Source organism: Sylvia atricapilla, chromosome Z (assembly GCF_009819655.1).
Source record: "Sylvia atricapilla isolate bSylAtr1 chromosome Z, bSylAtr1.pri, whole genome shotgun sequence".
Taxonomy (NCBI): Eukaryota; Metazoa; Chordata; class Aves; order Passeriformes; family Sylviidae; genus Sylvia; species Sylvia atricapilla.
The window spans coordinates 41,735,431-41,751,844 of record NC_089174.1 but is presented as its reverse complement, the minus strand read 5'-3'; the positions used below and the strand labels follow the sequence as shown (position 1 = coordinate 41,751,844).

Genomic DNA, 16,414 nt, shown 5'->3' with positions numbered 1-16,414 from the left:
TTTTTTTGTTTCCCTTTAAATTGGCTTATTTTGATGAAATAATATCCTGTTTAAAATATGGTGCCATGAAGTAGAAGAAAGGCAGAAGGAGTTTGCAACGTACTTAGAAAAGATTACTAGGGAGGTTGGATATAAAGAGAATGTGATAATTAAGAAATGGTTTTAGGACTGTCTTGATAAAACTACCTGTTTTATCAGCTAAGTTGTTCTGTTCACAGTAACCTATATTCACAGTTATAAATTAGCAGTTACTTTTACTCCTTGCTTTTAAATTTACAAGGTCTGAGTGTGCAGAGACAAGCCCTGATTTTGGTGCCCCCTGAGATGACATTACCAGTTGCTATCTGCACAGATTGCTTTGATCTAAATTAGGGAACTGAAAATGAGGCAGCAAAAGGCCTGTGAAATTCCCAGTTGTTGTGTGATGGTGCTGAAGTTCTTATATAGCCTCTATTGCAAATTAGGTAATGAAAGCTTTGAAGTGTATAAACGTGTGGTTACAAGAATGAGCCAGGATCTACCTTCACTTAAAAATTATGCTTTTTGATGCTTTTCCAGTGCATTGGTCCATCTGTTGTGTCACAGTGGTTTGTTGAACAAGTGCGAAAAGAACAATACAGAAAAAGACCGAGATCTTTATTTTCCTTCTCAGAATTGATATTTTCACATGTTCTTATGACAGAAAGTGGACCTCTGATTCTCCTAATATTCGTCAGGTAGTGGTATTCCATGTTGATAGTGTGCATCAGCCATTTATTCATACAGATCTTCAGTATCAGAGATCTTCTTGTCCTGGGTGATACATAACTGAAACAGTGCTGTTGGGTATTTTCATTGTAAGACAGGGCCTTGTTCTATAAAAGTACCTAATGACATAAACAGCACTTAGATTTCATAACTGTTGTTTAACTTCCAATGGTTTCAACATCTAGAATTCTCCCCAAAGCTTGGACAAGATTTTTTTTAGTGTTGCAGAATGCGCAGAAGAAATACAGTTATTTTTCTGACTTTGCTTTTTATCAGCTTTCTGAACAAAAAATAAATCCTCTGGAAAGTCAGAGGAAGAAGACTGTGAAAGATACCTGCATGGATGAAACTGATATTACAGGGTCACCCCAAAAGCCTGGAGTGTTTGGCAGTCAAAATTGTTGAAATGTATTGACATAGAGATTTGGTTATTAAGCTGCTACTGCTGTCCTTAAATTCCTAGTGAATTTCAGCTTTAGAAAAGTGAGTTCTTGCAAATGCATGGTGAGAGATGAGATTATTCTTAATTTTGTCTTCATTACTGCAACTTCAATACTGCCAACTCTCTTGATAGTTTTGTACTTGACTTATCAACTCTCTTGATAACTTGATCTATTTGACACTACTAGTAGGCATCAAGGAAGTCCATGAGAATCTCACAAGGCTGTTTTGTTAGTTATTTTTAGTAATAGGATTATAGATACAGAAGAAAGCAGGGAAACCTGAAAAGAGCATATTTAAATTTAAAAGAAGTTTCTTTGTTTATTTGTTTTTAAAGCCAGAGTCTCCAGTAAAATTGAAGTCCTGTATTTTTACCTTGTATATTTTAAAAAATCACACAGATTTTAAGTCATTGTATGCTGTTTTGGTTTTTTCCTTTTTAAGTTTAAGGTATTTGAGTCTGTGAAGTGATAATGCTTGTAATAATGGATGTGGGAAAAATTTGCATGAATTTACCTGTTACTGTCAGCTTACTCTTTCAAGCTTTAATAATTAGGCTACGTATGTTCATTCAATAGTATAGATCTGTTCCATAGGAATACATGGACTTACACCGAATTTAAAATCTATGACTACTAGTCTGAGACCCAAAAGTAAAGTTTATCTTTATGCTTCAGTTTTCCTGGTAATTAAGAAAGGTAGGCAAGTCTTGGACAAAAATTTGAAAGAAAGGAACATTGATTGTTCAGCAGGAGATTGCTGACAGTTATTTACCTTCTGAATGGACAGGCGGATTTATTTCTAATTTTTCTTACTTCAGCTTTCAACCATGCTAAAATCTTTTCACTGCTAAAATCTGTTGGAAAACTCCTCCCTATGAAAATACTTCCAGGCTGTGCTCAAGTCACAATTCTTCCTTGTCTCAGAGTAATTTACAGAGGTTACTCTATTTAATTGTTCTCTCACTTCTTTCCAGACCTTTACAAAATTATGTTTTCAAGCATAAGCACCAAAACTAGACAGGATATTGTGTGAACAGAGGTAGTGGTGTCATTTTGATATTTTCTTGTATCTTTATACAAGAATGCTGTTCCCTCCTACTGTCTGTTTCCAAATGGTCATTTTTTTGTTTTGTTTTGTTTTGTCTAATCAGGTTGGGAGTTCACTTTTGGCCATATTAGAAGAAAATTTACTCAGATGAGTTATCTTTGAAATCGATCTATCTTGATTCCTATGTGTATCTATCAGAACTCATTTCATTTTTAAACTTTAGCAGGAATTTTCTTCTGTTTTTTCTATTTTTTTTTTCTCCATCGCTATTTAATGCTAATGCTACTCTGTATCTGTTTCAATATGCTATTGATGCATTCAATTCAACTGTTAGTTCACTTACCATACTTCTGAACTGTTGTTTTTCAGTATGACTGAAATGTGAGTTTTTTAAGGCCTATTTACGTCACCTTTTAAAATCTCAGTTCAGCTTTAAAGAGCCTAAGTGATGTGTTAACCATCTGAAATAATTAAATATATTATTTCCTTTTTAACCTAAAATACAATGACCATTACATACTGGTACCTTTGAGATTTACCCTCAAAATAATAGACAGTTTCTGAAATGCCATTTACACTAGTACCATTATTTATTTAAATTCCCAAATAAATAGTAAACTAGTAATTTTTCTTGTGGTTCATTAACACCAAAATAGCTTTAAATTTAATTATTGTCATTAAAAGTGGATTTATTAATTAGTGCATATGTGCTTGGTTTATATGTGGGAATTATTTCAGAATATCCTGTTATGTGAAGAGACAAGAACATCTTCAGTGTTGTAGTTATCCACTTTGCACAATGCAAGTGGAGCATTTGCAATTTAATGATAATGACAGTTGCCACAAGTGCCACTTATTGCAACTATTCCTTATAAAAATCTTATGATTTGATGAAACTGACTACTTGAGCAATAAGCCTCAAAAAAGTTGTAAGGCCTGGAATCAACAATAGTTTCAAGCAGTCTAACTTCTGCTGTTGTTCAAGCTGCATGTTTCAAAATTTCAAACGTTAGTGAAATTGGAGTAGAGTGAAGCTAGAATGAAGATCTGGTAGACTGGTAAAATCTGTTATCTCTCCTTTTTCTTCTTTTTCTGCAATCTAGCATATGGAAGGAAATGGTATACCAGCCTGAGTGAAAAACAGATCTTTTGACTATTTTGACTTGCCAAAAGCAAGTAATAAATTTATCTAAAATGACAAATTGCTGGTAATTATTCACAAAAAAATAAGTCTGGATTTTAATTTAGTGTTCCTTTACTATTCTTTTTCTCTTCTGTTGTACATCGCACCTACATATAAGGATTTATTTTGACACTGTACTGAGATACTTTGTATTTAAAAATTACATAGTCTTTGTGTGCTGGGAAGGTCTTCCATAATGCTATATGTAACCAACTAAAATCTATAAACTGAACATAATTTTCTGAGCACTGGTTACCTATCCTTGCTTAGAATCCTTTTCTGAGAATTCATTCAAGTGCAGAATTCAGACGTAAATAATGTGAGAGCTCCTCCCTTCCTTGACTTGAGTAAGGAACTGTTTTCTCTTCCAAACTGACCATTTAGAGTAACAAACACTATGTGTAGGGTAATGCGTGGAGTGGGTGGGGTTTAACCGTTTCTTGCTTTCATCGACAGACTCAGTTACCAGCTGCCGCCTCTAAAGCTTCTATACGCTGTAATGGTAATTTTAATATTTTTGCTCTGTTTTGCTGAGAGAAAGGATGAGAGAGATGAAGGCAAATTATCTGCCTGAGGACTTAGTGGTGTGCTTTTTTTTTTTTTTTTTTTGGTGAGAGTCACTGGTAGGTTTAGCTAGACCTGTAAATGTTTACTAAGGAGCCTAGTCTCAATTGTATGTAATGCATTCATTACATTATGAAATTAAAGGAGGTATTACATTCTTTCAATGTAAGTCAGGAACCAAGAATGCTTTACTGTATTTCCCTCTTGGCAAATCATAGCAGTACCATTTCCCCCAAGTCCCATAATGAAACCCTGAATGCACAACATAATTATAGTCAGATTCAGCCAAGAAGTGAGAACAAAAGAAAAACACCTTGGTATGTCTGTGAGAAGAAAGCTATTACATGAGCAGAAAATTCTTCTATATTGGCAGTTTTAAAATGTAGCATAATATTCTTTTACAGTTGAAGGTTTGATCTATTTATTTATTTTTTTTAAAACTTATTATTACATCAATTAATTTTTGTGGTGATTGGGTGGGTGTGCATGAAAGGCAGTCAATATCCTTAGACTGTCTTAACACATGTTCTCTTGCTTCACCTCAAGTCCCATATTTCTAATCATTCTGTCATGTTGCTTAACAAGACAATAAGTCCCTTGTGTCACATAGCACAAAACAAAGAATTGTGTTACAATCCAGTGCATTAATACAATTTCTTGCAGGTTTGAAAAAATAAAATAACTTTCTTCTGTGTCTGATTATACTTTCTTGTTCACCACTTTTTGCTCAATTTCCAGGGCTTTTTGACTGTATTCCCAGACTGTCCTTATCAATTTACTCACAACTTTATTTGGAATTATCTGGCAGTGGTGACAAGTTAATTGAAAGCTGTATAACCCCATGCATCTGTCTGTGTGGCCCTTAACAACTGTCAGAAATTTGCCAACCTCTAGAAATTGCTTTTGGGTCTAAAGCCCTATCTAGAAATAGTCTGTGGGAAACAAAGAAACAACGCTTGGTGTAGTTACACTTTGTAAAATAATAGGTGTTGGTCTCTTTCATTTCAAGCATCAAACAATTCCTGCATTTTGTTCCTAGAAAATGGGTGTCTCTCTATGTGGTTATTTTTATCGTTATCAATCTATGTGTCTATTTGTGTACCTACACAGACAGGATTTAAGAATTAATTTTCTCTGATTCATGTGATCTCTGCCTAAAAACAGAGACCCTTACTCTTTGGCACAGCAGAAAAACAGAACTTCTTTGTTTGTGGGGTTGCCATACTTGAGGTTCTTCTGTTGTTTTTTCCCCCATTGGTTCCCTCCCAACCTCCCCACTTCATGCATTCCTCAGCAGCCCTTTTTCTAACTTAAAATAACAAATTAACATCAATTATAAACACTCCAGTAAAAAGCAGTTTTCCCTTTGCTCTTTTAATAACTTCTTGTGTGTCTCTGAGAAGTAAAATACATGTGAAATCAACATGAATCCCAAGCAGATCTTTAAGACACATTTGAAATATTTATTCTCCTTTATGCAATAGTCTTATTTATCATCCTATGACTGGGCTAAAATACATGTTGGAGATAGGGCAGTTAATGTTTGTAAGTCTTTCACTACTATAAGGGGATGCTGTAGCAGAAATGCTTCTTGTAATATCTCTATTAGTGCTTTTAACCATTGACTTGCTAGAATAAAAATTTTCTGACTCTATTACTGATCTAAATGCTGCATTTCAATCTCATGTAAAACACTGGAAACACCTTAACTTCAAATGTTAGGAAGACTAGCTTTATACTTGTTACTCTTCAAGATTCTTAGAGACAATAAAACAAACAAACAAACCCAAACCACAAAACCAAAAAGAAATTCGGTGCAATGCAATTTGGATATGTAGTGTTTTGTCACCTGACTACTCTTAAATCTGCTCTGAGAATAAACTGGAGTTTGAGTGCTCTGTGTATTCCTGGCCTTTGCTTCCCCTTGTTGTTTGTTGAGATAGTGGCGTTCTGTATTTATTAATTGAGCCGTAAAAAATGTTTCTAAATAGGTTACACAATTGTTAACGTCTAACAGCTTGACTTGCTTAACATTCTTTCTTTTACCCCCAATTCTAGGAAGGATTTCTGTGTACATAAGGATGAACCATGTGATACTGTTGGTAAGTAAATAAACATGAGACTGTGTATAAACTATGTAATAAAATGAATTTTATGTAAATAGAAATGTGAAGCTAAAAGATGACAGCAAAATCAGTGATGGAAAGCAGTAACTAGCTAAAATTCAAAATACATCTTAAATGCTAATAATACTATTAGATTGGTGCATGCTTCTACCAAAATACTAAGGTTTAGTACAATATTTCCATCTTTTTCATAGAGCAAACTTTAAAGCTTTTTTTGGTCTCACTGACTGATAGAAAATTGTTTTACTATTTTTAATTTTGAATATGAAGCTAAGAAAATGTGTAGAAAATTGTTTTACTATTTTTAATTTTGAATATGAAGCTAAGAAAATGTGTTTATGATTCTTTTTTTATGCAATGGATTTATCTTTGGTGTGAATATGTTTATGATATATAAAAGAAGTTTCCTTAAGAATCTAATGCATGATACAGTGTTTATGAGTTATGTGTGTAAGAAGCTTATGAACTTCAAAAGAATACAGGATGTGAGCTATTGTGAAAGGCATCTTCTGACATCTTCAATTTAAGTAAGTGCAGACTGCATTGAGTTTTTCTATAAACATTTATTTAGTTCACACACTTTTTGGAAGACAGTTTTTCAGTGTAAAGGTCTAGTGGAAAAGGTGGCAAAAAGTAGCTGTTCTATTCAGTTGCAGTTCTGGATGAAAACATGCCATGACTGTAATTGAAGGAGTGATGGCGCGTTCTTAACCTAGAATTTCACTTTGCTAATAGAAGCCTTTAACAATTCCATCTGTGAATACAAGTGTTCAGAACCAATTTTTTTTCAGTAAGAATAGGACGATAATAATGTACTACTGCATACTTGTGCTCCCTGCTATGTAGAGAAGTAGATTTTTTTTTCCTATTTCATTTCAGTTGCAAAGGTTTGATGAGAATTCTTATGTAAACTGTGTTACCTCACTACTTGCTACTTTCTCATTTACTACTGTATCCCAGCTGTATGTGAGCATGTCTGTGGGATGGGTATCAATAAAAAAGCCTTTTATATAAGAATGTAATGTGTTTCACAGCAGTAAATGATTAGGAATTCATAGTCTTCTTTCACTGATTGGTATGTTGATCTTAGGTGAATTTTTACTGAGTGTTTCTTGTTTAGAGGCATTTATTTTTGACTTACTAGTGCAAAGATATTTACTTCCAGCTGAAAGAGGAAGCAATGGGACAAGGAGTCTTCATTATTTTATGTTGATCCAAACTGAAATTTAAATCTGGAGTACTTCAAGCTTATCTAAATCAAGATAGGCACCTACCAGAATTTCAGAATTGAAGTGAATATATTTAAGGATATCGCCTGAACAGTGGTTGTCTTTGGCTAATGCTTGAAGGTAGTAGGAGAACTATTAATCTCTGAATTTGTCCATAGAATTTTAAATTGAATAAGATTAAACTCAAGTATCAGTAATTAAAGTTCTGTGGTGAACAAGCTGGGATGAAACTTGGAAATATGGCAGTCTATGAATTGTTAAGAGCACAGGAATTAAAGAATTTGTAGCCTTAATGTTGTGATAAACAAAATGAAGTAGATTCCTTGACTGAATGATCTGGCATATTGTGGATTGGCTGTTGTGGACTTCCTATTCTCTGTGATGTTTGGTGGTTTCTTCAGAAGCTGAACCACAGTTTGTATGTATGGTTCTTCCCATATATGTACAGTTGTGCCACGAAAGTTAAGATAATTTTTTTCCTATGTTTCATAATTTATTTTGTGCATTTCAGTCATTATTTTCCCAAATTAATATAGTGCCTTTCCATAAACGTAGGGTATCATTTCTTTCATGAATATTTATAGTAGTGTGGGTCCATGCTCACTGTTTAAGAGATAATTTTCCAAGAGTCTTACCCACCATCATTCTGGAGCTCATCAAAGGAAGAGTGTTGAAAAAAATTGCACATTTCTCTTGAAGAAAATTTTCAACTTACCTTGCTGTCATGGATATATTATGCCAATTATTTTTAGGCTAACTGGAAATGAATGGTTGAAAGAACATGTAGAAGGTGGTTTTGTTTTGGTATCTTTACTCTGACTTTTTTTCCCCCTAGGAAAACCAAAAGGAAGATTGTAGATAAGATCATGAGTAAAAGTTTGTTGAAAGGAAATGAAGGCCAGTTTGATCTTCCTATATTCATGCAACAAGTTTATAGGCAAAGAGACAGCACATTCCAAGGATATATCACATGCTGTAAATTACAGAATTTGCCAAAGACAGTAAATGAGAAATGCTAATGTACTATACAGTTCCCTGATGCCTGGATCTTGTCTCACCTTCCCCCCTCTCAAAACATTCAGAAGAATGCACAATATAGACTCCTCTCAATGATAAAGATAGGAATAAAGCAATTCTCTATGAAATATTAATATAACTGTACAGCAATGAGAGGCACTCGAGGTGATCTTTGTAGCACTTCAGGCAATCCATAAATGAAAGTTATGAGAAGGGAGCGTGTACAGGACAGACCTCATTATTGGAAAGGGTTGTCATGTTGGATAATATTTCTTTGCAGTGATGGATACTAAGCAGACAAATACTGGATTTATTGTTTAGTCATTACATGCCAAGACTCACAGTTTTCAGACTGGACATGAGTATCCTCTTAAGCCAGAGAGAGAAAGTGACAGTATTCTGTTATATAGACAAAATTTTCATGTATTTCGGTGGCAAATAGCACACTTTTCTGTACTTCCAATCTTGTTCTACAGAAAGTACAGAACTTATGCACTCTTCAAAAACTACTTTTTCATTGTCTCTTAAAACAACAATGATTTATATGAAGATTTAATGGTTTTAAGATATAATTAAGTAGGAACTCTGTTCAACAGAAAAAAATGTTTACTCAAAATCAAAACCATATGACAAACCTCCCTAGAAATGTGCTGAAATGTATTACATTAATGAATTTTAACAATATGTGGGGATAATCTTCTACATATTCCTTCAGAAAAGCATTTCAGATGTAAAATTACAAGATTTTTTTTTCTATAGTGATAAAAAATATGATTTGCATTGATTGTCAAAATATTACATTTTTAGTCAGGAAAAAAAAAATCCAGCTGTGTTGGAGACCAAGCATCATGGGGAAAAGAAGGCTTTGGGGGGGCCTCGTTGTGGCTCTCCAGTACCTGAAGGGCACTTACAAAAAGAAGGAAGAAAGGTTTTTTTATACAGGCAGAGAGTGGCAGGACATGGGGAGATGGTTTTAAACTGAAAGAGGACAGGTGTAGATTAGATATAGGTAAGAAATTTTTTACTCAGAGAGCGGTGAAGGGCTAGAACTTGTTGTCCAGAGAAGTTGTGGGAGTTCAAGGCCAGGTTGGATGAGCCCCTGAACAATTTTATCTAGTGAAAGGTATCCCTGCTGATGGCAGGGGGGTTGGAACTAGATGATCTTTAAGGTCCTGTCCAACCTTTCTGTGATACAAAAACTCATTAATACTTCATATTTTATAGTTTTGCAAAGTAGACAGAAAGAGAAGAATTATTTCAGGAATTTTATTTGATTTCCCCAAAGTGTCTTGAAATTTAGAAAGTAGAGTATATTTATTTCATGCCTTTCAATATTAAGTATTTCCCTAGAAATTGCTGGAAATATTGGAATGTTCCCTATTGCTGTTGCCAGGGAGTTGAGGGTCTTCTTTCTTACTTCATTGGGTAACTCTGGATTACTCTAGAGTCACTGTGGATAACTGTAGAGTAATTGCCTTCCTTATCTAATCTCATGTTTCTGTAAAACATTAAGGTAGACTCTCATGGTATCAGGTAAATTGATTTTTGCAAAACTATTCTGACTTCAGCATTGCCAATTGTTGCAGCCGCTGTCAATTTCATTTTGGGTGGAGAACCACAAAGCAATTGTTTCAGGCTGAAAATCGACCAGTTCCAAGTATTCTTGAGCTTCCTCTGGTTGGTTGGTTAGCTGCAGCATTCTTTATTCTTTTTGCCTGTCCTGTTCTGCTCATATGTATGCTTTCTGTCCCTTATTCAAGCACAGAAGTGATATCATGCTGCTCCCTTGATTCTCACAGTCTGTAGCTTAAAGAGAGGTTTCAGACCTTGTTTTTCAGTATCATCATCAGGGACATCCTGTGATTACAACAGAGGATTTTTCTGAGGGTGGAAAAATATGAAGATGTTTTTTATAAATTAAATTTAATGTAGTTAATGGAAAGATTATTTTAGATATGCAATTGCCGAAAGTTCTTTTCCCCCAGAAGATGACTGGGTTTTGGGAACATAGCTGGTTTCTCCTCCAAACAAGTCAGAGGAAGCTGCCTTTTGAATTTGTGGTGATTTGGAATGTTGTTCTTTTTCTGGGCTGGTGACAGGTAAAATTATGTGTGCAAACATCCCAATGAATTTCTATAAAAAATTAAGAAGTAATTCAGTTGTCAATTTTCAGAGAATTAATCCCATTGCAGTAGAATCAGTACAAAATGTAAACTGGGGATTGCACATGCTGTACTGTTCTTTTGTGTGACTCCTTGGGTATTATCATGTTGAAGTAACTGAGATGGGCAATGATTCATAGGGAAGTTGTTATTGAGATATCGCACAAACCTTTAAGAGGTGGAAATAAACATTTTCTCACTGGAATCAACAGATATTTTCTCAACAGGTAGGCTTACAAGTAAACACAGAAAGGCTACTTCTTGAAGCAAGTGTATGCACATTTTAATTTCCCTTCTTGTCTATGTTTCCACTTCAGCAGTCAAGATTATGACTATCTGAGGGCATACTTCTTTTGGATTAGATTTGTTGCTTGCTGCTAGCTAATGTCTTCTGTGGAAATACTATGCTAGAGAATTCTTAGAGTGCAGTGTTACAGGCATAGAAAGGTTCTAAAATGGTGCTTGTCTTGTGTTGGCATCAGTTTGGAGCCCTGTTAATCTGCTGAAACTCGGGTAGTGATTTCTTCTGATTTTGAGCATGTTATTTTAGATAATATTTTCAGTTAAAACAACAGCTAAACAAACGTGATTCTATCTACATTGTTTGCTAAAAAACATTTTCCAATAATGCAAGCTCCAAACAGAATCTAAAAACTTGTCAGTTTGTTTTTGGGTACAAATACAGTGTATTAAAAATCTCTAAATTTGGTAACACCTAATGTTGCAGATAGAAAAAAATAGCAGAAAATTAAGGCATCATCAGGTTTTGTACTGTTGCAATGGAACTCAATGGCGTGGGTACAAATCATAACCAATAAGGAATCAGACAAACATCTACACAATAAAGACCACAAACCAAAATGAAGTGAAAGAACATATTTTCCATCCAACTTAGAAAAATACCAGAGATAGATTTATTTGCCTTTCTTTCCTAATATGGAAACTATCAATCTTTACTACAAAGAACTTGGAGTTTTCCTTCAAACTTTTACCCTAGGGACAACAGTTTAGACCAGCCCTAGACATTAAGAGATACGATAGAAATATCACATCTTTTAATGGGCAGACTATCCATGTCCAGTGAGGGTTCATGCTGGAAATACTGAAGCTGAATGCTTAGGGCCAGTTACCAATGAACAAGAAGCTGAAGAAGTTGCACAGAGCACAGGCAGCAGCACAGCAGAAGTAAACTGAAGAAATCTGTTTCCTTGTGCTTCTCATCTGAATCTATTCACCTGGCTGCCCTCCTCTTATCCAGACTATCACTCTAAGGTAGTCTTACACAGCTGCCCTTACCCTAACTAGCTGGTAACAGTTTTTTAGGAATTACAGTGAACCTCCTCATGCTGAGCTGTGTGCTGCTGTGTCTGGATTCCTGTGGGCACTCAATGTTGCTAATTCAAACCTAGCTCAAGTACCTGTGGGCTGCAGAACAGGAGCCCTAGAGACATAAGCCATGTTGGCAGGGTTAGTCTTTGTTAGTCCCTGGTGTTTTGATTGTTTCTCCTCTTTTGTTGAGTCACAGGTATTGAAGAAATGTGCTTGCAGCAGTTCCAAATCAACATGTGGATTATTCAGGTGTTGTCACTTTGTGGAGTATAGGAAGGTTTCTGATCAGTCAAGGCAAACAGAAATCCAAAAATCCTGGAGCCTGTCATTTATGGTATGTCCTAAAGTTGACATGCATTTTTGGAAACAGGTGTTTCCACAAGACGGGTAAAGCTGAAACTGGGGTGTGGGCCAGGACTACTACCATGTAGGATGGCATATAGAACCTGTGTATAGGTCCTGCTCTGTACGTAGAAGAGTAAGTCAGTGATGCCGATGGAAGTGCAGGAAGTGTGCTTAGAGGATGAAATCAGTTAAGGTTATAAAAACTGGAGTCTTGTAACATTTTTGCAGCATCTAGGTTTTTTTAACATTTCAGCATTGTCCGCAGTCTAGTTGGATATTGGTGAAAAGTATTATGTTTTAAGTAACTGAATACTGTTTGAGTATATACAGTCTTAAAATTCTGTTGACTGAAGTTACCTCTACATAGAGATATACACCAGCAATTTTTTCAGATATTCATCACTAGTGTAGTTAATTTGCTTGATTTTGTTGTGAATGTTACTGTTCTTGGTGCCATGGGGAATTCAGAGTGGGAGGAGGGCAGTTGACAGACAGGTTGGATGATGAGAAACAATTACAGCAAGTTTCTCCCAGCAAAGGCATAACGACAGTCTGGTAAATTTACTAGGTCTTAAATTTTTTCTGACATATCTCCAGGCTTGATGCTAGACAAAATTTGCAAAAACAGCAAAGCTGTTTTAAGCTCTGAGTTTTGCTCTGTGAATTGATTCACTCCACTCAACAAGAGGTACTCTAAAAATGTATCCTATGTAAAGAAAAGTGGGTTTTTTTTTGTTTTTTTTTTTTTTTTTGTTTTTTTTTTTTTTTTTTTTTCCAGTAAGGTGACTGACATTCAGAGAACTGGGCTCGCCATTTAATCTGCAGAAGATTTCCTGTGGAGATTTCCAAGGTCTAACCTAGTCTAAATCATTCAGATAACCTTTACAATGCATACAATTTTGCATTCATACAGCATTCTATTTTACAGCAAAATCATGATAATAATAATTCACAGACTTACATGGAGAGGAACACCTCATTAAGTGAGAGCAGGATGTTCTTTTAAGTGCTTTTATAGAAAAGCTAGCTGAAGAGATCTCACTCAATTTTAATTCCTGAACTTTTGTTTCTTCTAAAAGAAAAGCACTGTAGCTCAGGTGCATAGTCAGTTGCGTGAAATGCCTCAGTAGCTCCATTATTCACATGTGACTTCTGAACACTGATTTTCTTCTGTAGAAATGGAAAAGTTCCCTAGGAAGTGATATCCATATGATAGTCCAGTGTATCTACTATAAACTACCTTTAATACACAAGATTTTAAAAAAATAATTGGAAATTTTGACTTCTGAATCCTACAGAATAAAATTTCATTTTGTCAGTGAGTCTGTAAGTACAGCAGAATAGATCTTAATTAATTGTGAATCCCAACAAATGTGGAAAACCAAAGTAAAATAAGTAGATAGAATTTAGTTTACCTCATATGTCATAAAACATCAAATGAATTATGCGTACTTGGTGCAGTTTCTCAGGAACGCAGAATGCTGACTACACTACGTGTTCTCAGTCATCAAATCCAGGCATTGTTATTACTAACCTCAACTTAATTCTTCTTATATTAAGTTTAGTTTTAAAAATCATTAAGCTTCCAGCAAAACTTCTAAGTTGCAGTCCTATCTCACCTTGCCTCTTGTTTTACTAAGTTGGACTAAATGACAAGATTCCAGTGAGACCAGAGAAATAAGTTTTCACATTGAGATATGCAAACCTTTGTTTTCAAGCGATGTTGTAACTCAGACAGAAAATAACTGTGTTACAACACATCAGATTGTTTCATTTTCTAGTGCTTTATTTAAAGTGTTTAAAGCTTAACAAATCTCAGCAATAGTAGAGTGACAGAGAGTGAATCTGTCTTAATGGACTCGTGGTGGCGATTTCATAATCACTGAGCTTTTAATTAGTGACCCTTGCCATACTTAAAAAACAAGTTTTTTCTTCATTAAAGAATTGATCAAGGACACGATGCAGGCAACTCCTTTGTTTTCTGTATTTGATTTTATTTTGAAGTAGCCAGTGTTTAGAGAGCTGAAAGTAATGCAAAAAAAGTACTTTCTGTTTTTTTTTCTGAGATTATACTACCAAGGTCACTTACTGCTTTCTTGCTAAGCATGTGTTAACAGTCTGTCTTGGGAAGCAGTAGGGCCTTTGAGTGTGTTCAGGAGGATGGGAAGCTTAATTTTCATGTCTACATATAATTTCAGATCTTCACACTGAAATCTGTGAACGTTAGAGCTCAGAAAATCTATGACATTCTGTATTGAACTTCGAGTAGCTTCTGGATGTTCTAGTTCAAGGAATTTTTTAGGCTGAAACATATTGCTCATTTGACGTGCAAGACAACTTTGTGTATTTGTTGATAGTGTTGGCGTGCATGGATGTCTTTGATACTATTTATTTAATAGTATAGTAGCTGTTGATCTGTGTAATAGTTCTAAATAAAAAATAAATGCACTATAGTTAAGATAGTATTAAAGGTACAATCATTCCTCAGTTACTAAAGAAATAAACTTTTTGAGACAGTGTCTGTTTTGAAATATCTCTGGGGTTAGATATGATTTTTTCTTACATTGAAATAATTAAGTTAGAGCTATATCTAATTCCTGTTCCACATTCTAGTTCAGATTTGGTTGTGCTCTCTCTCATTTAGCTGACATGTGATCCTTGTTCTTAACATGTTTAAATCCCAGTGGATTCAACTATAAGATAAAACTCTGAATTTGGTTCTTGGCTTGATTTAGGGGTGGTGTAATACTCATCAGCACCATCCACAGGCCCTTGTAATTTCTTATTCTTTCTGTAAAAATGCAGTAGAATTTTGTAATTTTCTACAGATTATGGTTCATCTCTAGGTATATCTTTAATTTTATTTTGTTTTCTGAGTTTTGTTTCAACTTATCTGCAGTATTTAAAATCCTATTTCAAAGGAATTTGAAATATAGAGGGAGGTACTATAAGTAAGAATTTTACATTACACTGAATAACATTTAAAATATTTATGTTTCAGCCTGGAACTTCAGTTTAGAGTTTTGTCCATAGACAAAATTCCCATGTCCATCAGAAAAAGGGACTCCAAAGTAAAGACAAAAGAATCTTATATATTATAAAGTGTATATTTACCATGTGTTAAAGAAAAGAGAAGGAAATTTCAAGTTAATTATCACAGTAATTTGTGTTTGTCTTATGGATAGTGTGCACTTTCTGACTTCATGTGGGGATCACTCCCTTAAGCATGCCAGATGCAGAAGTGAAGAATCAGTGAACCCTCAGAGCAATCCTGCCATGGTACACAAGAGATGCTCATGCCAAGGATGGGGCAGGGTGGTGAGATGGAAAGCAGAGGACAGAAGTGGGCATGGCTTCCTTAAGATTAAGCAAAATCTTTTCACTGGGAGAAAATTTACCATTTTTGCTAATCAGATTGTAAAACATAAAAAAAGGCATGAGTGATTTAGTGACCCTCTCAGTACATTAAATTATGTTTTGTGTCACTCTATTCATTGAAATTGTTGAAAAACTGAATCAGGTCTAAGCAGCTGTGAGCACTTAAAAATATCTTTCATTGTCTCCTGGATTTTACAACTTCACTACTCATTTTTTATGGCCTTTTTTTATATGAAAAATGTAAAATCATGTGGGTTGTAGCTGTAAATAATTATGTATCAATAATGAGCTACTCTATATGCCATAATACTCTGGATTAGTTTGTATAAATAATTGTTCTTCACTTAATGTATCATGTATACAATTAAATTTTAAAAAGAAAAAAAAAAAAGAAATGTGCTGTCACACACTACAAATTAAAGGCATTAAAAAATATGGCAGTAAAACACCTGCTTTCTAGCTAGCCATCCATTTTGTGAACATTAGTCTTGTGTTCAGCTTTTCATAGATAAGCTTGTGTATCTTTATCCCTTCAAAAGAAACTTCTGCAAAGTTATGCGTGAATAGTCAGTCAACTTTATATAGTGTTGTGCACTAGAAAATCCTGGTGCTTTTTAGTGGGAATGTTTTTAGAATAATGTTTTCAGAGAGAAAGGTGGTTTCTTGTGACTAATGCACCAGTTTATCTGTAGTGCCCTGTAAATATATAATGGCAGGGGGGAAACAGTGTAATGGAATTAGATTGTAAAAAATGTGTTTTTTGGAATTCAGTGTGATATGATTCCTTTAACTGAAGAGGAGACAAAAAGAGCTCCATATTTTTGGAGAGAACTGCAGATGATC

The 16,414-nt window shown here is 34.7% G+C and overlaps 1 protein-coding gene across 1 annotated transcript in view; it reads left to right on the top strand.

Annotated features, from left to right (window-relative positions):
* The window catches only part of ADAMTS19 (ADAM metallopeptidase with thrombospondin type 1 motif 19), a 128,330-nt gene that overhangs the window by 36,798 nt on the left and 75,118 nt on the right, over positions 1 to 16,414 (top strand). The window contains exon 6 of the mRNA XM_066339562.1: positions 6,044 to 6,087. Within this exon, the coding sequence (XP_066195659.1) occupies positions 6,044 to 6,087 (44 nt within the window). The remainder of the gene's footprint in view (positions 1 to 6,043; positions 6,088 to 16,414) is intronic.